A 22,794-nucleotide genomic window follows, 5' to 3' on the forward strand; every position below is an offset into this window, starting at 1 on the left:
TCACATCACAGCGCAAGCTCCACCGCTTTGCGCCCTCCGGCGTCTCCCCCCAAACGCAGAGATACCCCCGATACCATACACATCCTCATCTTCATTAGCGTTAAAAAGCCGCTCAGCTTCGCGCGCGCGACGTCTTCTCCTCCATACCCCCATGCCAGTCGCACCAGCCTCTTCAGTGGCCATCATGTAATCCGCCCATTTGCGGTCAAGTCTACTCGCAGCAGCGAGATCACCGCGCAAGACCCGCTTCTTATGTTCGTCAACTGTCATCTGCCAGCCATAGAAACATTTGAGCTGGATGATTTCGTTGGGGTAAACTGGGGGTGGTGGTGGTGGTGGTGGTGAAGCGGATGTTGAGGGGGTAGTCGACGATGCTGGCTGTTCAGAGTCCTGGGTTTGTGCAACAGTAACGATTGTCTGCTGGTTCTTGTAGGCTCGTGGGATATATGCGTTGCTCGAGAGGACCTCCTTGACGCCTGCCCAGGTGACATTGGCGCAGTCGAAAACGACCATATGTAAGCCCACCTGGGGCAGGTTCCTGTCGTAACCCCTTCTACGAACACGATAGCTGGCTTCCATTAGAGTGAGGTCGGAAACGCGGGTGTTGTCCATTTCGACTGAACGGAGCCCCAAGCAGCTCTTCATCACCTGCAGCATTCCGATGTCGCCTAGAGAATCACAGAAGCTGATGTTAAGGTGTTCTAAGCAAGGTGCACATGGTGACCTGGCAAGTGCAATGAGGGTATCATTCGTAAGGTGTTCCAAATCCTCAAGTTCGAGATGTGACAGCTTCGGGGTGGTGCGGATGACGTCAATGATTGATTCATCACTCAACTCGGGACATTGGGAGAGCTGAAGGCCTTCAAGGTTAGGCACATTGTGCGCCATGCTGCCAACTCCATCATCCGTTACGTTGGGGCATTGGTGGAGGTCCAGGTGTTTGAACCGCCGAGGCGGAACTATGGGCTGATCGGTAAGGATATCAATTTCCGGATCGGCACCCTGCATAAGGATCTTCAGGCTCTCATCCGTGAGGTTTGTGCGGCTCATAACCAAACGTTCAAGTGTGTTCTTCTCGAACAATCCTAACGCGAATTCTTCGTCGTCAAATCCACTTATTTCGCTAGCTCGAAGATCCTTCAATTGGAGGCACGACGCGACAATCTTCTTCAAACCCTTTGTACTGATGTTGATGCACCAGGAAACATTCAGAATCTGGAGTTGCGGGCAGCAATTGGCAATACTCCTCATAGAAGAATCCGTCACACTTGTCAATCCAGTGACATTCAGATACTCCAGACGAGGGTTTCGCTGAAGAAAACGATTGACGGTATGCTTGTCAATGCGACTCCCTTCAAGACAAAGGTTGACCAGATTACGGCACGTTTCCGACATGCGATCACCGTCCGTCAACCATTTGTCTCGCAATTGCACACAACCCCTGAGATTGAGGTTGCGAATGAACGGACCAGCCGCCATAATAAGCTTCACGAGACTGTCACTCGAAATGGCATGGTAGTAGTCGGTTGTATCAACATTAACCCACAATTGTCCATCATAGCACATGCCATGCCATGTCTTCGAAACGGATGAGCAGTGGATTATTTCCTTAGGGGTCAAGTGCTGGAAGATGCGCATCTTGATCTCGTTAGGCATATCGCCCCAGAAATCGAAGGTCTTCTTTGATGAGGTCGATGGCGTTTTAGGTACCGACTGCACAACTGATTCGCTCTCTTCAACGATGTCTTCAACCATCTCATTGCAGGGAGACCCACGAGATGTCGGTCTTAATTCAGTCGGAAGAGGCACTGTCCTCAATTGAGAGGCATTGGGAGAATCGGTACCGACGACGCGAATCCGCGGACCTCCGTCTTGCTCCTCTCCCGGAACTCTTGGGGTTACCGGGCGAATATTCAGCCCACCATACACCTGAGACGAACTGCCGTTCCCTAAACACGGATTATAGGCGGATTGAGAAAGGGAAACACAGGATAACGAGGCCTTGCCATCGCGACGGTAACCGGTGGAATGGGATCGACCGCGTCTGATCAAACTCGGGCTTGACGACATGCGCTGGAGGCTTTGTAACAATTTACGGCGTCCCTTGAGCTTCGGAGGTTGCCCTAGTGGGATTTGGCCGTTCGACGAAGCCGGACTGGTCGGACTCGCCGGAGAAGCGCTCACCGGCGAATGCGCAGCTCGTGACACAGCCATGGTGACGCCCGTATAACAAATTCGCAGGGACTTTTTCGCAATTGACGAATAAAGGAAAAAGAACAGGATTCAAGAGTCCTTTTTGCAGACAGTAAAAAGCAGATTTAAGGGTTCAAGACCCAATGCGACAATTCGATGACAACACGCGGGAATTCCGCAATGACGGTTCTCTTAAGCATCCATAGTAACGATATCGTTTTAGTCGTAAATTTCTTTCCGCAACCTTAAAAAAAGACGATTGAATAACGAAATTGTTCCTGAAAGTAGATGTGGAGTGATTCAATGAATGTTCAAAGTATTCCGGATCGCACAGGTCAAGAGGCCAAATTTGATAATCAAATTCGCCAGCCGGTAAAAGACCGAAGACAAGCGAAAGTCGCGGATCGCAGGCGATTCGGGGAGATTGGCCGAGACCGATATTGGAGGCGTTTCTCGGTTAAAGGTGTACCATGGAACTACGAAGCCGTGAGAAACCCGGGGGGGCCGAAACCACGAGAGTACTGTAGTAGTCGTCTAGTCGTGGTATATGCGAACGTCACTCGGGCATCATTCAGGTTGCAAAAAGCCAGCAAACACCACGGTTCAGAGCACGGAAACTGAAGGAGTCGAAGAGGTATCTGAGGGAAATTTGCGAGGAATGGAGGGATGGGAGAAAGTGAGAGAAAAAAGTGTCAGCAGGAGATGTTGGAGATACGGAGATAGTATTGGTCAGCTGACCGTTATACCGATATACGACATACATCCCATACGGCTGTACCAATCACTCACCAATCAGGATAATTATGCCCTGAAATCAACACCGTTCACCTATCAAAAAATATTCCTATTCTTACCGACATGTACTGTATTCTGTATGAGAGATGTATCGCCACACGGCTTATCGGCGCTTCTTATCGGCTGATTAGACTATGAGCCACGCCAGACCCACTTGGTGGCGGCCACTAACCCCAACTTCCGTGCAAAGCGGGGAGCCACTTACTATACGTTACGAGGTACGTTACTCTGTGGCACAGCCTCTATACATACAAGTACAGATACATACAAATACCAGAAAATCAAGGAGATAGTAAGATACAGAGATAGACAACTACAGAAGTCACGCTGAAGTCTGGCATGACTCGATTTACTACACAGTACAGAGTAGGTCATCTGAGCCTCGTCACGCTATGACTTCCTCTCCTTGCGACAGTGGAGATGTATCACGTATCGGGACGTATCAGACTCACAAATAACGCATTCATCGGGCACAAAAAACATCAACCCAGTTTTCCGGTAATACCAGGCATATATTTACAAGTATCCCAACAGCCCTGACCGCTGTTGTTGTTCCTGTACGCCGTCGGGGACATTGACTGTTAGAGAACATGCACATTCCAACTTATATTAGCTCCATCGGTGTGCTGTCGCGTCTTACTAGTCAGCACTAGTTTGTATGCTTGAATACGGAATTATATTGCTGCCTTGGGCATACTTTTGTTGGCAACCCATGAAATCCTGATATTTATCATATTACCAAGACAGTCTCAAGGGAATTTTCTGACCAAATATCTTACTTCCGATCTCACTTGGATTGTCGACGTCCTTGCGCTGTCGGTTGAGGGTGTTTGCGAGCACTGCCTCGAGGAAATCGCCGTTCAAACCCATTTCTTTGCAATATAGGTATAAACAACCCACAATCTCTCAAAAGTTCGTATTTGGTGTTGAGCCTGGGCTAAGCAACCTTGTTTCGAAAAATTTCTTGATAGTATCCGGTATACGTCACTTCACGCATCGAAATCGATTACCCATAGGCTGACAGCCTGTTTTCAAAACTCAGACCAAAAACAGTGACACGCATGAAGGTACTAGTACCTAATGCACGTCGAATTTCATGCACGGAGTGGCAGAGCGAATGGTACTTCTATCAGTGGGATGCTAATACAAATCGACATCCACGCCGTCGATTTCGGTATGCCAGTGAGAACGTTTTCCATTTAAGCCTGCATACCAGCTTCGTTGACAGGAGTAGACACGCGTATAGATGCCCAATATTTTATTCATAGACGCCCTGATGTAGTTCTGATACGTCTCAGGAGCCCCGACAATCCAAGATAGCTTCAGTGTCGTAGGAGGTTCAGCTCATGATTATAAGCTCTATCGTAGGGCAATCAACATTTCATGAATTCGCCGTTCTCTATATTCTCATGGCTATGGTAAGCTCATGCGTTATTCATGAGCTTCCAAACATGCGCCAAGTACAAAAATTTGCGCAGAGCGAAATAAAAGGTCTCTAGACCCTTTCAGCTGGACAGATGTTTTAATCAATCTTCGTAATTTGGCCTGGATTCTGGGAGTATGTAGCCCAGCTTCCGTCGACCACGAGGCATCACGAAAGTATCGAGAAAGCGACGCAGGCCGTCTCAGCCCTGCGGTCACTCCGGCATCGTCTCTCCTGCCTCGACTATTCTCTTTCTGCAGAATGAATATGACATGATAGAGGACATGAATGATGCCCTATTTCCCGATTTACAAGAAGGCCATCTTACATTGTCGGCGTCGTCTCGCACGGCGTTACGTCTGGCAAATCTTTCATGTACATCACCGCGGCCCCGCAGCAATATCCCTTGGGCCTGTTCCTCGACAGCATGAAACAACATCATCCGGAGAAGATAAAGACTACTATACTTCCTTCCAAGGATGTGATTATTTCTCCCACAGCCTGCCCCAAGCCCCCCGCCTAAACGCAATAGCATGCTTTGATATTCATGTCTTCCAAGTCCAGCTCGAGAAACTCACCGTAAATGCCTTCCACAATCCACCTTGCGCCCTAAAAAAACACGAAGAACGGCTTTCTTTTCACATTACCCGAGACACGGCGGGAAATTCTAACAGATCTCCGCTATTGTGCTGGCATTGCTCGAACCACATAATGTATCCGATGTTCGTGAACAATTTGAGGTTAAGCGACTTGAAGCCACTCTAAGCAGAATCTTGACTCAAACGGCAGAAACAACTTGCTCGATGGTCTGGGATCCCAGGGCTGGGAGGGAGACGGAGATTAGACATATTAATGGGCATTGGGTGAGAAGGGTAGGCAGGTTGAAGTGAGGACCCCAATTAATGAAATTGGGCGAAGTAGCTCTGGTCACAGATGGGTACAAATATGCAGACTTCAGGGTTTCCGATCAAGATTCACTCCTTAGCAACGACTCGTTAAATTATTAACTGCAATTCTCATTCCGGCTTGTCGTAATTCTAAATCAAAAGTGTGTCATATGGCACATGAATGAGCCAGAAGTACTATCCATCGTACGTGTCTCGTCAACAAAGTCACTGTGTATAACCTTATTACCATCTTGGAAACAGGGAAACGGTTATTGTAACCGTAGACATCTTAGTTTACAGCAAAATAAGTCGTAATGCTGCAACATTATCAGACTTGTGATTTAACCCCATGGTCTCTCTTTGGTCGCGGCGACGGGCTTCATGTGGGCATCTATGCTTTTATTTTTTTTTTTTTATCCACTCTTTATTCTTACCAATCTCGTTGTAGAGTAGAGTAAATTTCTTACTTCGTCGAGTTAGTTTTAATTTTGCTCCAGAGATTCCTGGAAGCAACGTATGGTTTCAGAGTTTTGAATGCATCCTGAGAAGTAACGTTTCTCGGATCACCTTCCCGAGAAAAGAACAGCTCCGTTGCTTCATGTTTCTGAACATGTATTCCCTTTGTTTTCACCTTCATCAAAAAGACGTATTTATCGGAGACTGGGCGTTCGTGGAGTATAGGTATCAAGAACGGGCTGCTGCAGATGTCAGTACCTGAAGCTCAGCGGGGTAGTGCACGCCCATCCAATTTCTCCTAGGGCGTTCTGAGATTGGTATAATATTATAAACCTAGACAGAACAAGCTGGATCAACAGGTGCTAGAGATTGACGCATAGGCCATAAGCTAGCACATTTGTCTTTTCTAGTTACATATGCCATATTGATGCGATATAGAATGAACTATCTAGTACCGGTAGAAAAAGAGAAAAATTAAAGGCGGCTAGGGGTAAGATTTTATGAGGTGTATACATTGCGAGTCTACGTGAATGAAAGTGCTCAGACTGTGGATCTATTCATGAACAAGTATTGCATTCACTGCATTAACTATCTAGTCCTTTATTCCTTGCTAAATGAAGTCGATAAGCAATTTCAAAAGTCCCAGTAGCTGCGAGTTTCCATAAATCTCGTGGCTAGTTGTAATTACTGATTCCAGCAGTCCTCCCACGGCCTCTTTCCCGGACGAGGGTAAAACGGATCATAACGCCAGTATGCCCTAACATCCTTCCGCCCACCCTCCTCATCTTTTGGAATATCCTGTACAAGCCAAAATCAAACATCCACATAGTATGCTCACCCAGATTATTTGCCATAATATCTTCCCGCTGTTGTCTATCCGGAGGCGCCAACACGAACTCAACGTCATTCCCGTCCATCCTACTATTCCAGTGCAGCGTAGCCAAAGCCTCCGCCATGGTCCCAGTATAGAAGCTCATGTCACTCGCCGACAGGCTAATGTCTTCCAACTAATTTACATGGAACGAATGGTTCCTGAGAGAGATTAATTTCGAGGGCTCTCTGCGTATCCGTCGCCGCTGATCAGGCAGCCGCGGTTAGCTTTGTATGCGCTGGCTTGATGCCTACTGTTGGGTGTAAAGTAATTCTGGACCAGCAGCTCTCTGCTCGCTTTGGGGAATGGCGGGATGTACTGAGACTCGAGAGCATTGCAAGGCTGATAATCATCCGGGAGCCTCGAGATGTTAGCCGTTCACCAGTGACCACTTGGTTAAATAAAGCCGTGACATTCTGGAACCTGTATTTGCGGGAACTCGTCGCATTTAGCAGGTAAGTTTCTCATATTCTTGATTTCCATCAATCGGTTTATGCTTATAGGTACACGCTGGTGCGTGTCGAAGTCATTCTGCAAAAGACCGGTTCGTCGAGTCATCTTCCCTTGAAGAATGACCCGCGCTATGATGCTGCTCAGGTGCTTCCGCAAGAGCCTCGACCAAGGCAGTGGGACTCGGAAAGATATTGTTCTTCCATTCTGTGATACGTTCTGTAGATGATCATCAATCGTAGCAGTATTTTTTCAATAGTTGGAGAGTTCAAGCTTATTGGATTACTTATCCTTGGAATACTCTCTGAAGGTTTATAGGCAAATGCTAGGCTAGAGACCTTGACATCATCATATCCTTGAATCTCTGTCATCCCTTCGTGAGCCAGCCCTAAGCCCCAATTTTACGGTGATCGGAATGTAAATATTCCGCTTGCACGTGATTCACGTGACTTTCTTCCATCATCGCGACGCGTCTCATCTATTTTACGAACTCCAGAGTATATTTATACGATGACGGCAGATGACTTGCCCAATGAGCACATTGAGTGCATGCAATGGGCGATATCCCACGGCGCTGAAGTCCGTGGCGTCACTCCAGCCCGATTTCCCGGTCGTGGCCTTGGTATGGTGGCCACCAGGACGATAAAAGTGAGCACAATCATGTCTATACAACGGGGGACGAATCAACTAACCGATATACTCAAGGAAGATGAGACTATTATTACAATTCCATCGTCAGTGATGTTGACGGTTGACAGTGTCCCGTCAACTTTTGTCAAGAAGTTCCGAACAGGCACTCCAACCCAAGCCATTTTAGCTGCATATCTCACTCGCGGCGATAGAAGATCGCTCAAGAAATGGGATCCATGGCGTAAAGTATGGCCGAGTCGGCAGGTATTTGAAGATAGCATGCCCCTGTTATGGCCGGAATTCTCGCAGAACAATTCAGGGGCTGGTGGTATTATCCTACCACCCTCTGCATCTGGGACCTTGAAGACAGCCCAGGCAAATTCATTGGGCGAGTGTGATAAAGAGATATATCAAAATATTCTCTCCCGACAGCGGATGCGTCTTCAGCATTCGTGGGAGGATGTTGTTTCTGTGATCCCTGATATGGACTGGGATTCTTTTTCGTACAATTGGTGTATTGTCAACACGAGGAGCTTTTATTACGTTGGACCGGGAAAGGAGGATCCGGAAGATTGGAATGATGCTCTAGGACTGGTACCTTTTGTGGATTACTTCAATCATTCAGATGAATGGGTAAGTATCTCCGGAATATATGTGTCGAAACGAAGCACTGACAACAGGAAGACTTGTGATGTCACTTTTAAATGCACGAATTACATTTTCAAGGCGAATCGTCGAATTGGTAATTCCCCGTATCACTAGTAGAAGAACATAGCAGCTGACATCGCATTCCAGAAAAGGATGAAGAAATATACATCAGCTACGGAGCACACACTAATGACTTTCTATTGATTGAGTGTAAGCTGCATCCACATTCGTGGCTGAATGATAGATTAACGACAACCAGATGGCTTCTTCCTCGACCAGAATGTGTGCGACGCAGTATATCTAGACAATATCATATGCCGGGAACTGAGTCCAGTTGATGAAGAAGAGCTAAAGCAGCGGGATTACTATGGGTACGCGCCTTCTGATTACAACTTTGATCACATTCAAATTAACATGGGTTTCGTTGGGCAGTAACTATGAGATCACACCCACAGGTTCTTGCCGCCGCCTAGGGGCAGTTGCATGCATGAAATACATGGATCGCAACGATTGGCGAAGTATGATGGACAGCAATTCGAACAAGGGCATTGACATACAGAAGACTGCGAAGGCCATCTCCGACTGGATCAACGCTTACCTGAAAGAATGCGAAACGTCAATTGAAAGCCTTGAGACGAACATTGCCGCTGAGCAAGATGAGCGCCGGAGTGCAAGGGTATCAATGATATTGAACAGATGGAAGCAGATCAAGTCGCTGTGCGAAGGTGCACTGGATGCGGTTGCTTGGGAAGATACTGATACTGAGTGATGGTTTTGGTATATGATAGTGTTTTTGGACATGCTTGAACGGTAGATCCTGTTTCTTAGAGCATTGAAGGATATATATGATGCATGCCGGGTCTACGAGTTTTGTTGATATAGCAAATACTTCTGTATTTCCATGAATTTATTTCTTGTGAATACCGGCTCTATTTTTTTAATGAGGAATGTCATTATGGATCATGAACGTGAGATGCCCTTTGCAAGGGTCACGGCATATGAGTAACACGACACGCGCATTCAATTCATCGGCCGCAAAGCATACATCCTAACCGGCAGCAGTTTCATCGTCTTCGGAATGCCACCTTGAATCTCGGACAAGATGACATTCATCCCAGTCTCCTTGAAAATCTTCCTAAACTTCTCATCCGTCCTCGTCACGCTGCTATCCTCATCATCGTACATATCCACCCCATCCAGATCCGTCGACAAGTTCTCCTTCAACACCAGAATTCCCGTCTCATTTAATGCCTCCCGACACCGCACGATATAATCAACCAACTGCACATCAGTCAAATGTCCCACACACCACTGCGTCCAGATTAAATCATATTTCTTCTCCGGATACCAATCCTCAATACCCATTGTGTATATATCACCCACAACACCATCCTTCTTTAATTGGCTCTCGTGTATGACGTCTGTGAACTTGCCCACCGGCTCCACCGCATCAACCCCCTCGCACACATGGCTGAGAAACCCCTCCGTCACGCGCCCGACTCCCGCACCGCAGTCAACAGCTTGCTTCATCTTGCCCTCTGTTGAGCAGCCGGGTACCAAGCGACGGGCTTTAGCGAGGAAGGCTTTAGAGCCGCGGAGGTCAATGCGGGTATACCAGGGATATGAGCCGAGCATGGCGAGCATGCCGCCTGCGGTTGCGGGCATGTTGTTCCAGTATTTTATCGAGGCATCGCGGTTGATGAGGGAATCGGGGGTTGCGGTTGTGTTGGACATGGTGTCGGACATTGTGGTGGGTGGCTTTTTGTATGTATCCTTGAGGGGTTCCTTTGTCTTCGTGAAGAGCTTTGGGGTCGTTGTGATAAGATAGCGGATATCGAGTCCACGTGATACCATTCTCCACATGTATGCAGCCCTATTTATGGACAAAATAACTGTCACTGGGAGTGAAACATATGTGCTGCTTAAGAACATACGTTTTCGCTTCACAGATAATACATCACCTCTTTCATTGTTTAATCTAGTCAAACCTTCATTTCTACATAACGTGACCGCGCGTAGTGGATTATGTTATAGGAGTTGCTTGAGTGTTGAATGGATGTTTTAGATTATCTCACATAAAGATCTTCTCTCGGTTACATTATTCTCTAAAGACCTCCATGCCTCCATTGTGCCCTTGATGTACCGCACCATCTCCTGGAACTGGGAAACGATGCCTATGCGAAAGATTCAACTGTTATTGCGGTCTATCTTACAGCGCCCAGAACTAGCGTCATCCATCCACTATGTGAGTATTTTGTGCTCGTCAAACCAACCTTACAGCAAAGCGTGGGAGCACCCATGGCATAAAGTTATCTGGAATAAAGTCTGCGGACTATGCTTATATTATTGAGCAAGCACAGGCCATTGTGACTAAAGCTGGACTGTCCAATGCATCTGGGTGGAATCGAGCAATTCAGTCTAGAGACCTTTACGCCTTGACTGCAATCCTTCTTTCACAGCTCCATGAGCTTCAATCCCTACGATTTTATTATTCATTTTCCTGGGGCACAGAGGTATGTAAGGATAATGTTTAGACATGCTTTGTTCAAAGCATCTAAAGGAGTCCTTTCGACATTTCAGTATCTTGAGATGGTAGATTATAGTGGTACTGTCAATCTAACACGGGAGATAGAGGTAATTGGGGACTTAGAGTATGTAGATGGTTGTCCTTACTGTAATCCACAGCAATTCATGCCATGGTTCTATCTCCCACCTCTAACGTCTTTTAAGTATTTGGCTACGGGGTATGGAAGAATATGTGGATAGCTCAATACACAGTCGAACCTACATCAACTGCATACCATAGTCCTCCCTCGAAATACCATCAAGAAAACAGAGCTTCCTTTCCTTCTGTCTCAAACAACCGCTATAAAAACATTCCATTTGGGCATGACCTACCGTTGAGTGACGAAACGACACTGGAAAATGGACCAGCTGCCACGGCCTTGGAATAGTAGATACTAACAAACTGAATTCCTATCTAAAATATTATGGTCGTCGACTAGAATATAATCTGGAGAGGAAAGAAGAAGAGGAATCTGTCTATGGGAAAAGGGGTTTTATCTATGGATTCTATGACTGCGGTGAGTGCTTTTTTTTTCTTTTAGTCATTGCTGATGCTGACGAAGTAACGCAGGTATCCGGATGGGCTGTCAATGAGGGAGCTTATTTTCTTCGCAGCTCGGATGACTATTATGAGCAATAAAAATTATCATATGGTAGAAGATTAGACACAGCAGAATGCTTACATTATCATTCTTATTACAAAGAGAGGATGTAGTCAACCCAAAACACGATCTCAAGAATAAACACAGAATAAAGAAACAAATAATAGGAGAATATCAGCATCCTCAATATTCGCAAACTGCCAACATGACTCTCTTTTGTTTCTTCTCTTACCCTTAAACTCGTGTTTTCCATCCACACCCCCCATGTTTTCCAACATACGTTTTAGGAAACCTCAATATGTTCAGGTCCATGAGGTTACCACGCGTATGACCACGACCCAAACGGGGGGGTCATGGCCGGCTACGCCAGCAAGAATGACGCTTGGGAATATGTCTTTCTGGGCTGAAAATGTGCACAGAGACCTCCCCAAGGTGGCAAAAAGGCACAAAGATACTTTGGAGCCAGAGACTACGAAGAAGATCGTCATGAAGTGAGTTGCTATCTTCTAGAAATGCAGTCATGAATACAATTCATAATTCTCGCAGGATGACTCCCCACAAAAGCGAGAGGATCGCTACCGCCATTTTCAGGCCTTGGAGTTGAACGCGGTGGGTAACATAGTTGCTGCAAGGCACTACCACGGTGAAGAGAGACAGGATTAAGGTAATTACTTTGCTCCATATCTCTTACAACATGGAAAACAGTTGTCAAACGAAAGTGATTTGCATCAGTGTAATGTAGTACGGGAATACTTATTTATGAGGACTTTATTCACATGGATTATTCTTCACCTTTATACCGGTTTCCAGCTTCGGCGATACTTCCACTCGAGAGCTAGTTGGAGATTGGCAATGACGGTCTACTTTAATCCAACGTCAAAAGAACAGCCGAAGAATCTGGCACCGTAATGCTAAGCACCCCATCCTCAATCTCAACTGTCTCCTCCGTATCGTCCAGGACAACTGCATTCCCCTTCTCCAGTTCATAATCATATGAAACGCCACCAAAAGTAACATTATTCTCCACGTCGCTTCCCGGGGCAATCAACCGCAGCACATTAGCACTCTTCGAATTGCCAGAGACCTTGAACTTGTACTCCTGGCTAGAGCGAGAATCAGCGTCTGACGTCGAGTTGAAAGCCTCCATATTGAGGACAACGAGTTTGGACAGCTTGCTATCATCGAAAAGCGCATATGCAGCCTCACTATGGCCGGAGAGGGGGATATTGCGGATGCGCATGTTCTCTGAGCGTCCGAGGGCCGTAGCGACCATAATTTGGCCGTAGTATGGGGGCTTGGTGATGGGTCCAATTCCCTTGTTCAGGATTGGTTGCCACGAGGCATAGCGGTAGCTTGTGCCTTGGTGGAAGTTGAGGCGTTTGATGTTCTTTATCGAGAAGTTAGTATAGTACGGAAGAGAGAGAAAGAGAAGGCATACGTGTTCCGCAGCCCAGAGGGAGAAATCAACAAGCCACAAGGCATCGCCAAAGACGTTACTTTCGCCGTTACGTCCCTGTTTCGCGATACTATTCATTTCACCCAAGACATATGGATGGTCGAGATATTCGAGGTTCTTGGCACGCTGAATGTGCGGCTCGAGAGATTCAACGATATTGGTATGGTTCAACAGGATCCCTGTAGCATGGTTAGTATGAATTTATAACGCGGGAGTGGGATAGATTTGTACGTACGCTGAAGACGGGTCGCCGGAGGTAATTGGGGCGGCTCGTTGATTTGCATGTACCTTCAAACATATTAGGATCCATTGTCGAACCAGTCAACGGGAGGTGTCGGGAGTCTTACTGATGAGCGCAAATCTCTCGGGTGAGATTATCCTTATCGTACCCATTGGCATATATTCCTTCAATCGTCCACGGTGTAGAGTCGGCCAGATCAAAACTAGGCAAAATAAAACTGGGCGCCATCATTCCAGGAAACGGCCCGCCACAGACCTTCTTGTAAGTAGCTGCAATAGCAGTGGATTTATAATTCCATTCACGGATGTAATCGGTCATGGAGTAGTTTGCAGGTCGATACCGGGTCGGCTCCATATTTATTTCGTTTCCCAGCTCATACAGATGCAGGTTCTTGGTATTCATCAGCTTGCACGCGGCAACGGCAGAGCTGGTTTCTTGGGCCAGAGACAGGTTGAAGTTCAAGCCGTGGATGTATGGGAAGTTACCGAGGACCTCATAGGACTCGAAGAATCCGGGACCAAATTCTGTTTTAATAGGTTGGTCGTCTTCTGGATTCTCGAAGATGTTCCGGATGGTTTCTTTTTGGTTTGGATGGTATTCAGAACGGTCCCTGTATTGTTAGAATGGATTAGTACTCTCAACTGGATGTACCAAGACAATTGATGAACTTTACTGTGTTGTCCCTCCAACTCTGATGACCGGTGCTACGCCGGTGATATTCTTCAAATTGCCCAGCAACGTCCTTGAGAACTCATTGGGATGTGATTTGTTGCCAGTGAAGTCTGGGAAATATGAGAACTCAATTGAGAATGACTGCAAATCATTGGCCACGGGCTCCGTATCCTTTGGACAGGAAGGAATAGCAACTGTATCTCCTTGAACCTGGCCAAGTTGTAACAGCAGAAAGAGGCCAAAGAGCCTCGATGGACGATGGAGGACCATTGTGAACGTTAGGGTGGAAAGGAACATGCCAGCAGCTTCTGTAGCTTCCCTAAATTCTGATTACCCGGACGCGAGCCCTATTTATGACCGCGAACACATCATTGTCGGCGTTTGATATCGGATAAGGCCATATCCTATTTCTTCGGCTATTCAGGAATAGCCTTTAGTGCCTGGATGCCGTGCCTTCTGTCTGTGGATGGTTCCCGGAGTCTGTGCGACGACACGAACAGTCGGCTTGTGTTGTAAAGCCGGGAGCATGGTGAGCAGGGTTTCAGGAGTGACGTTGTTCTCCGTAACACTCGTGGGGATCTGGAGATGCGGGGAATCCGGGGAAGACATTTTCATTTCAGGCAAGTCCCTAGCTTATCTGGGGTATGCTCGGGAAATGAACCAATCACGCGTATCAGGGTCAAGCGAGCGCTTGCTTATTTTTCAATTGCCGGGCTTCCTGCTATAAAACCCTTCCACTACCACGGATATACGGCATTAAGACTTACCTAATCCGTGGAATTGGTTTTGGGAATTGCGCTTTTTTGATTGGTTGTGTATAATCCCGGCCCAACTAGGTATTCAGATAACGAAATATTTCTTTAAAAAGGCTGACATCCATGCGCTTGGGAAAGAAACGTCACTCAGACTATATAGATTTGTTGAATTCTCCGTAGACATTATGCAGTCTCCTCGCAACCGCCACAAGGGATTTTGAGTCAATTTTTGGAACACAAAGCTGAGTTGCTGTTCTCGTCTTCATATTCCACAAAGCTCTTTCAGCGCGTTAGCGGACCTTCCCCAGCGATCTCGAACGGACTGAGCGACTTGGCGCGGCATGTTAGGCCTGCATAAAAGTGGTTATTTTCAGTTGAAAAGCTCCGTAGGTCGCCGCTTTCTCTCGTCATGGACCTAGTACCAGTGCCCTACCGGCCCCCAGTAACAGGCAAGAGAGTCCTCTTGTAGGGTATCGATATATTTTGTGGGTCTGTTTTTGAGCCGAGTCAGCAAGATTTTTGGGGTTCTCTGCCAGGTATCTGACGCACTGTACCACAATACCAGAATGGCAAGCGTTCGTTCTCAATAAAAGATAAAAGCTTTAGATGCTTGACTATTTCTTTCTGGCCATGTCCCACGGGCCCAAGACTAGGCCGCCTTTGGCTTTAATCTGAACAAGATATGTCATCCAGTACAGTGCACGTCTTCCTGCGTTCCCGTCACCGTTTGCCTGGTGACATTTTCCAGCGGGTTACTAGTAGCAGGCGAGCGATTCTTTATATTGTCAACGCAGACTTTCGTGAATTGACCGGATTTTTCAACAGATGTTAGTAATCAATCCTTCTTTCCAAGTAACAGTCTTCAGTACCAACTGCTTTTGCTTATAAGAAGAGTCGTAGACTGAAGATCAGCACTTCCGCCCTATTCGCTCTCTTTACCCAACTCTTAATAGCATGAGTCTTTTCCTAATAGCCGCGGCCACCTCTTCATCAGTTGGCTGCTTCTCTTCCGACATGTCCCATTCGAGGACCACCTTTCCCTGAAAATTACCTTGGCTTTGTAGGCCATTTTTCCCGCGTCTCCTTTATGGTCCCCGGCCAGTATATGCTATTGCTGCCCGCCTTCATGTCCCCATGCGCTTTGGTTCATTGGGGGGTCGGCTCCAATAGCAGCCCAGCTTCTCTGATGTTTTCCGCGTAATTCTTGACTGTAAACTTAAGCCAAGTTCTTTGAATAGATGTTAACGACTGGGATCTTGGCTTCTAGAGAATTAAGTGGTATGCAGCAACTAAAGTAATGCAAAGAGTGAACTTTTTGTCTCCGTACTTACTTTATTTGTCCAAGGCATTGGGTGATACGAATGCTATTGTCTCTGAGTCAAATAAGCAAGGCTCTTAGCATAATATCTGTTGTTATTTCATAGCGAGCTGTTACAATGATATCTCTTGCGGTCAATCTCACGTCTGGAAGAGAATTAGATCGTTCCCAAGTAGCTTGATTTCGACCCGAATGGTAATTAGCCGCAGAAATTATGTACATGGTGACCTGAGTGAACAAAATAGCATCGGAGCCAGTTGTTCCTCAGTGAATACTGTCCAGCGTAGACGATAACACCAGAAATGCAAGATGAATATGATATTAAGCAGCACTGACTAGAAGAAAGAGAGATTGGGAACAGTACATAAAGGGCTCTAAAACAGATGCTTCCTTAATTGTCACATGGCTGTCTACAATTTAGACAAGTATCTAGCGACATCAGAGACTGCCATATAGAACCTCAGTTGTTGTGAGTGAATCATTGCAAGTCTGCAAAGAGCTACTAAAATCTGTGGCTATATCAATATTGTCCAACTGTCACTGGTGACTCGAAGCTCATCGTACAGCAATGTCCGTCAAAATGGGACACGAAGAAACAGAATGTGGCTTACCAACTAACCTGACCAACTAGTATTATACTGACCGCTCCAGGTGTTCATATATGGTAGAAAATACAATATCGCTCCAGTTAGTATCGCACAATTACCAGGTTGTAACGTATTTCACTACCGAGCAGTCCGCACCACCGAGTGGTCCACTACACGCGAAAACGAGTGCTTTCTGCCACCTCCCTTCTTTAAACACCGACCATGCCACCAAAACGCTCCCAATCCTCTCGAAAATCTATTGAGCAAGAGGGCAGAATCCCACTGGCCATCAGAGGAATTCAAAATGGCACTATTGCATCTATACGTGAGATTGCGGAGCGTTTTCAAGTGCCAAAAACTACCCTACTACGTCGCATCAGTGGGCAGCAATTTCGCGCCGATATTCGTTCTAATGGCCATAAATTGACTGAAATAGGGGATGATCAACTTACGCAATTGATACTCTCCATATATACACGTGGAGCAGCACCTCGGCCTGTTACTGTGCGAGAAATGGCCAATGTTCTCCTTGCAAAGCGTGGTTCTGCTACTGCCTTTTCAATCGGTCCAAATTGGGTATCAAGATCTGTTAAACGTCGAGAAGAGCTTCGTACACGGTTTTCAAGACGTTATGATTATTAACGTGCCCAAAATGAGCATTAAACAGCCTTACGCAAGTGGTTTAACTCTGTTCAACATCTTCTAACTGAAAACGGTATTCTACCAGAGGATATGTATGTAAATTTGATGAGACAGGCTTTGCAATGGGCCTGGTTTCTACTGCTAAAGTGGTTATTCGCGCTGAGTACTATGGCCAGCAAGTGGTTCTACAGCCTGGAAATCATGAGTGGGTGACTGTGGTTGAGTCAATCAACGCATCTGGATGGGCGCTTCCACCATGCATGATTTTCAAGGGCAAAAGGTTTATCCAAGGATGGTTTGATGACCTTCAGGAGACTGACGCTTTGAGCTCTCTGCAAGTGGGTGGACTACCGATAAAATAAGCCTTCAGTGGCTTCAAAAACTCTTTATTCCAGCTACTACTACACGTACAAAAGGAAGATATCGACTCTGGATTCTTGATGGCCATGGTAGCCATCTTACACCACAACTCGATCATATTTGCAGTGAAAATGTTATTAAACAACTCTGCCTACCAGCGCATCCGTCTCATCTTCTACAACCACTTGATATAAGGTGTTTTGCTATCTTAAAACGCGCCTATGATCGTTTAGTGGAGAATCAAGCACGCACAGGTTACAACCATATTGACAAGCTAGATTTCCTAGAAGCATATCCCGAAGCACGCAGAGAGGCCTTTAAACCAGAGAATATTCAAAATAGCTTTCAAAGTTAAATATATCCCTATGAACACCTACACCCCCTGGTAGCCGACCAAGCAGCAGATCAAATGTTTTTACACCAAGAACACCACAAAATATTGTTGAATTGCACAAGCAAGCTTCTTCGATTAAAACGTTCCTAAAACAACGTTCAAAAAGCCCTCCAAGTCCTACCAATCCAGCGTCAAACCAGCTTATTAAAGGCTGCCAGCTTGCGATGCATAGCGCTGTGCTATTAACAAAGGAAAATGCTGATATACGAACCATGAATGAGAAAAAGCGGCAAAAAAAGCATATGTTCAAATCAGCAGATACTACATGAAGATGGCTTGACTGTGGGAGAGGCCTTGCAGCTAATACAGCAGCTGATTCCACCAATTCAACTGGTTCAACAACCCCCGGCTCAGCCAGCACAGCCAGTTAGACGGCGGTTACCGACATGTGGAAAGTGTAAGGGTATAGGACTAAAGCAAATGCATGTCCTGTTGCTAGATGAATCTTTGAATATAACGGCGTTTTGGCTGAAAAAATCTACTTCAAAAATATATAGTGGCGGGTGGACCACTCGGCGGTGAAATACGTTAAAGGCCGAAATCGCCCGTGTCTGCGAACCATTCACTCTGTCCTGTGTCGTGCTCGTTCCACTTGACCTGTCAGTTCTAGGACTAAGCGACCAAATGTTATTGAAGCTCTTTGATTGACGCTTTATAGTGGAGTTTAGGGAGGTGTGAAACAATGATTCCTGGGCACCAGATATTGAACCGGGATTTCGGCGGTTTGCTATGGACGGCAGTGTAACTGAATTTATCAAGAAACTCAACACCGACGATGAACTGATTGAGAAAGAAGGAGGCTTGTGGAATACCCTTAGGTTGGAATATCGGTGCACTACCGTACGCTGGACTTTTACAACCGAGAAACTGAGGTGTACCATACCCTGAGGGATATCCAGGGAAAAGACATTCCCCGACGTTTGCAAGTGTCAACATACCCGGCTCCCCGTTGGATATGTTATGCAGAGGATGTTGAAGAAGGATATACTTAGCACCGGTCTGCCTACTATAAGCAGCTGGAAAATGAGTTTAAGACGGGTGAGTAGGAGTAGTAGCATTCATAGCTTTACGAGACCGAAAAAGCAACTCGTATTCTGCCCCCTTTCGCATCCGAGCTCCCGAATTTATTGCGGACCCTGGTCAATTATACCTGCAACTTTAGTCACATATGTCCAATGAGATCGACCCCCGATATTGAACTATTGATCTATCATATCCGATCCACCCATAGACTGGCCTCACAATGTCATTAGGCCGCCAGCACCGAGCCGATAAACCCCGTCTATAGGGGCCGGATCTTAGCTCGTGTGGCTCCACTCTGAAAGCACTAAAGGTCCCAGAATCCCAAAATTTTCTTGATCTAAGATATTTGAGTGCTGATCCAGTCAAGAAGCAGGGTTATGGGAAATACCACGAGCATCGCCACCGGGCGGGACTGCTTGGTCAATGCCGTCGGGGGTAATCAAGCCCTCGTCGCATTTCAAGACCAGCTCCTTTATCAGACCACCGCAGTCGAGGCATACAATCTCAATATCCCGGTGTCTCCGGCAGCGGTCACATTTCCCGAGACCTCGGAGCAGATAGCGGCAGTTGTCAAGTGCGCATCGGAACACGACTACAAGGTGCAAGCTCGCAGTGGGGGTCACAGCTTTGGTAATTATGGTATGCTTCGTTTCCCCTCGACATATTGTCTAGCAGAACTGGGTTGACCACGTCAGGCCTTGGAGGAACAAATGGCGCCATTGTGGTCGACATGAAGAAATTCGACCAATTTTCCATGGACGAGTCGAGCTACGTCGCAACCATCGGCCCCGGCACTACCCTAGGCGACGTCGACACCGAACTTTACAACTCAGGAGGCCGGGCAATGGCTCACGGTATCTGTCCAACAATCCGCACTGGTGGCCATCTCACTGTGGGTGGTTTAGGACCTACAGCACGCCAATGGGGTCTTGCGCTCGACCACATTGAAGAAATTGAGGTTGTTTTGGCAAACTCAAGTATCGTCCGTGCATCCCACACCCAGAACCAGGATATCTTGTTCGCCGTTAAAGGTGCTTCTGCTAGTTTCGGTATTGTGACTGAGTTCAAGATCCGTACGGAGCCGGCGCCGGGTTTGGCGGTTCAGTATTCGTACACATTCAATCCGGGTAGTGCTGCCAGCAAGGCGAAGCTAGTCAAGGACTGGCAAGCGTTTATTGCCCAAGAAAACCTGACTTGGAAGTTCTATTCCAACATGAACATTATCAACGGCGACATCATTCTCGAGGGTATCTTCTTCGGCAGTAAGGAGGAATTCGATGCCCTCGATCTGGAGAACCGGTTTCCCCCCAAGAACCCAGGAAATATCCTCGTCTTGACCGATTGGCTCGGAATGATCAGCCACAGTCTCGAAGACATAATCCTCAAAGTCGCCGGCGGTCTTCCCACTTATTTTTATGCGAAGTCCCTCGGCTTTACTCCTCAAGCACTTATTCCTTTATCCGCAATCAATGGCCTTTTCGACTACATTGAAAAAAATAAACCCGACACTCTGGCCTGGTTCATCACGCTCAGTCTCGAAGGCGGTGCTGTCAACAATGTCCCTGCCGATGCCACTGCATACGGCCACCGCGATGTGCTTCATTGGGTACAGATATTTGCCGCAAACCCTCTGGGACCTATCTCGCAGACCACATATAATTTCATCGATGGCCTTTACAATATTCTGGCAAATGCGGTGCCGGAGAGTGCTGAGCATGCTTATCTGGGTTGCCCGGATCCGCGAATGAAGGATGCTCAGAAAGCATACTGGAGAAATAATCTACCGAGGTTGGAGGAGCTTAAGGCGGAGTTAGATCCGAAGGATACCTTCCATAATCCGCAGGGAGTGGCTGTTGCATAAATCATTAATGAATCAATAATCTATTACGATAGTTATGTAATAGATGGTGGCGCCTGTTGATATCCATGCCCTATGGGATAGACGCTGGTAATGGAGCAGCTAATACAGGAAGTCCCTACTTGATACATAATCGAAAAACCTTGAGAGTTGTCAACTTGAATCCCCGAAACCATCTGAAATCGGGATGTGAATAGCAAGGGTATTAGTTTAAATATCATGCAGGATTGGATAATGTGATCCGATACCAGTGACAACAATCCTTGTTCTGTCAGAAAAGTCATTACAACTTGGTTAATTTTGAAGTAGAAAACTAAATAAGCTCTTGATAACTCAGCAGCTTATCCATCCTAAATAGGATAGTTATGCAGAATTCGCGAGTCCCATGGGAGTCTTGAAATGAGAGTTGGGAGTGACCCTGACTCCTATGGAGCTCCATTGTCAAGGTCTATGTAGGGGTCTTGAGTTGTATATTGAGCTGCCCAAACACCCTTTCTAGATTGAAAGGAATCAGGCCACTTGCAGCAAAGCTATTCCCGATATTTTCCATCTTAAAGGCCTCTGTACAAGCTTGGGGATAGGCTTCAAGAAAGCCAAATTTGTCAATATGGTTGGTTGATGTTGAGCCGTGCCTTGTTGTCAACCAGACGTCCATATGCCCGTTTTAAAGGTGAGGAGCAGCCCACTTCAAGATGCTGTAAGAGATGTGATAAATGAGCAGGCATGCAGATTGGTACAATATCATTCTGACTGCATATCTCATCAAATTTAGGTGTCAAATGACTCCCATGGCCATCAAGGATCAAAAGGCGATATCTTCCAATTATACAACCGTTTGCATCTGGAAAAAAGGTTTCTTGAAGCCATTTTAATCAATCTAATCAGTTTTCTATTCATTATCACTGGCTTCAATTCTCCAATTGCATGGTAAAGCCTTATTTTGATACTATCCCTCAATATGGACCTTTCCTTTGAAGGTGGTACACGGCGAAAGAGTTCATCCAGTAGAGTTGATAAACTCAATAGATGTCACCCATTCTCGATTCCCTGGCTGTACAAGAAAGGCATGGCCAGTCATTTCAGCTCTAGTAACTACCTTAGCAGTAGCCATTAGGCCCATTGCATATCCTGTCTCATCAAAGTTGTGGATATCTTCAAGTGCGATCCCATGTTGCATGAGAATAATTTGCACCCGACCAAACCACTCCTGAATAATTCTTGGACCCTCATTCTTAGCTCGCTGGTAATTACAGCGTCGAGAATATTTGGTTTGAGCTCATCTTGCCGTCGAATAAAGTTGTAAACCCAGTCAACACCGACAGTTTGGATGTTGGCAGGACCACGCTTTGACAGTAGAAAATTAGCCATATCTTCAATATGAGCTGGTCAGATAACTGCTCCACATCAATCCATGGAGGATATCCAATGTACAAGTGATTCCTCTTCATTTCATGTCAATTTATGGTTGTTGGCACGTTTCTCGGCGCAAAAGATCTTGCCATGAAGCCGGTCTCGTAATGTTGATTCAGGTACAGCATAAACACGTGCTGCCTGGCCTACAGAGCTAATTTCTTGAAGTTTAATAGCCTGTATAGCTAATAAGAGGCGGCCCTCTCGTTCGATAGAAATTCGACTTGATTGGGAGCGCTTTGGTGGCATGGTGGCTGTTTAGATTGCTTGGTTGAGTTGAGATACATAGAGGAGGACGAGGAGGAAAAGGAGTTCGAAGCTCTTCATGGTGGTATGAATACACTAGAATGTAATCTGTAGCACTTTTAGAGATGTGACACTGGTACTCATATTGTTCCTCTTATAACAACTGTCTATGAAGGCTGTATTTCGAATTTAGCCTTGCCAGGCACCTTACTGCCAGATGGCATTGAACCTACCTTAACCCAGACAAGGTACATCAAAGAAATCCTTGTCCGGGTGCCAGCGAATGGCCGAAAAGACGCTCTAGCCCTGTTC

At 46.3% G+C, this 22,794-nt stretch overlaps 7 protein-coding genes across 7 annotated transcripts; 3 read left to right on the forward strand and 4 right to left on the reverse strand.

Moving 5' to 3' along the window:
- On the reverse strand, positions 1-2,214 carry EURHEDRAFT_513124 (F-box domain protein; the record flags this gene model as incomplete). The annotated part of the gene is made up of 2 exons (XM_040786131.1): positions 1-1,713; positions 1,741-2,214. The coding sequence occupies 2 exons, from the start codon at positions 2,212-2,214 to the stop codon at positions 1-3; spliced, it is 2,187 nt and encodes a 728-aa protein (XP_040641759.1).
- A 2,263-nt stretch (positions 2,215-4,477) lies between these two features.
- EURHEDRAFT_548054 (uncharacterized protein) lies at positions 4,478-5,318 on the forward strand. The gene has a single exon (XM_040787479.1). It carries the CDS (start codon positions 4,700-4,702, stop codon positions 5,174-5,176), a length of 477 nt encoding a protein of 158 aa, XP_040641760.1. The 5' UTR covers positions 4,478-4,699; the 3' UTR covers positions 5,177-5,318.
- Positions 5,319-6,441: 1,123 nt separating this feature from the next.
- Positions 6,442-7,075, reverse strand: EURHEDRAFT_548057 (uncharacterized protein; the record flags this gene model as incomplete). Its single annotated transcript, XM_040787480.1, has 1 exon — positions 6,442-7,075. A coding segment is annotated over exon 1 (290 nt), but the record flags the coding sequence as incomplete, so codon positions are not given.
- A 510-nt stretch (positions 7,076-7,585) lies between these two features.
- On the forward strand, positions 7,586-9,122 carry EURHEDRAFT_513125 (SET domain-containing protein; the record flags this gene model as incomplete). The annotated part of the gene is made up of 6 exons (XM_040786132.1): positions 7,586-7,723; positions 7,781-8,338; positions 8,390-8,447; positions 8,501-8,563; positions 8,613-8,724; positions 8,786-9,122. The coding sequence occupies 6 exons, from the start codon at positions 7,586-7,588 to the stop codon at positions 9,120-9,122; spliced, it is 1,266 nt and encodes a 421-aa protein (XP_040641762.1).
- A 251-nt stretch (positions 9,123-9,373) lies between these two features.
- Positions 9,374-10,099, reverse strand: EURHEDRAFT_400229 (DUF858 domain protein; the record flags this gene model as incomplete). Its single annotated transcript, XM_040779995.1, has 1 exon — positions 9,374-10,099. The coding sequence occupies one exon, from the start codon at positions 10,097-10,099 to the stop codon at positions 9,374-9,376; it is 726 nt and encodes a 241-aa protein (XP_040641763.1).
- A 2,164-nt stretch (positions 10,100-12,263) lies between these two features.
- EURHEDRAFT_494245 (glycosyl hydrolase family 79 C-terminal domain-containing protein) lies at positions 12,264-14,352 on the reverse strand. The gene is made up of 4 exons (XM_040785663.1): positions 13,891-14,352; positions 13,421-13,827; positions 12,959-13,155; positions 12,264-12,907 (listed from the first exon to the last, which is right to left on the reverse strand). Exons 1-4 carry the CDS (start codon positions 14,184-14,186, stop codon positions 12,386-12,388), a joined length of 1,422 nt encoding a protein of 473 aa, XP_040641764.1. The 5' UTR covers positions 14,187-14,352; the 3' UTR covers positions 12,264-12,385.
- A 4,930-nt stretch (positions 14,353-19,282) lies between these two features.
- Positions 19,283-21,149, forward strand: EURHEDRAFT_409398 (FAD-binding oxidoreductase). The gene is made up of 2 exons (XM_040781068.1): positions 19,283-19,607; positions 19,664-21,149. Exons 1-2 carry the CDS (start codon positions 19,346-19,348, stop codon positions 20,827-20,829), a joined length of 1,428 nt encoding a protein of 475 aa, XP_040641765.1. The 5' UTR covers positions 19,283-19,345; the 3' UTR covers positions 20,830-21,149.
- Positions 21,150-22,794: the final 1,645 nt, after the last annotated feature.

The sequence above is a fragment of the Aspergillus ruber genome, assembly GCF_000600275.1.
Source record: "Aspergillus ruber CBS 135680 unplaced genomic scaffold scaffold00004, whole genome shotgun sequence".
In the NCBI taxonomy this organism is placed as follows: Eukaryota; Fungi; Ascomycota; class Eurotiomycetes; order Eurotiales; family Aspergillaceae; genus Aspergillus; species Aspergillus ruber.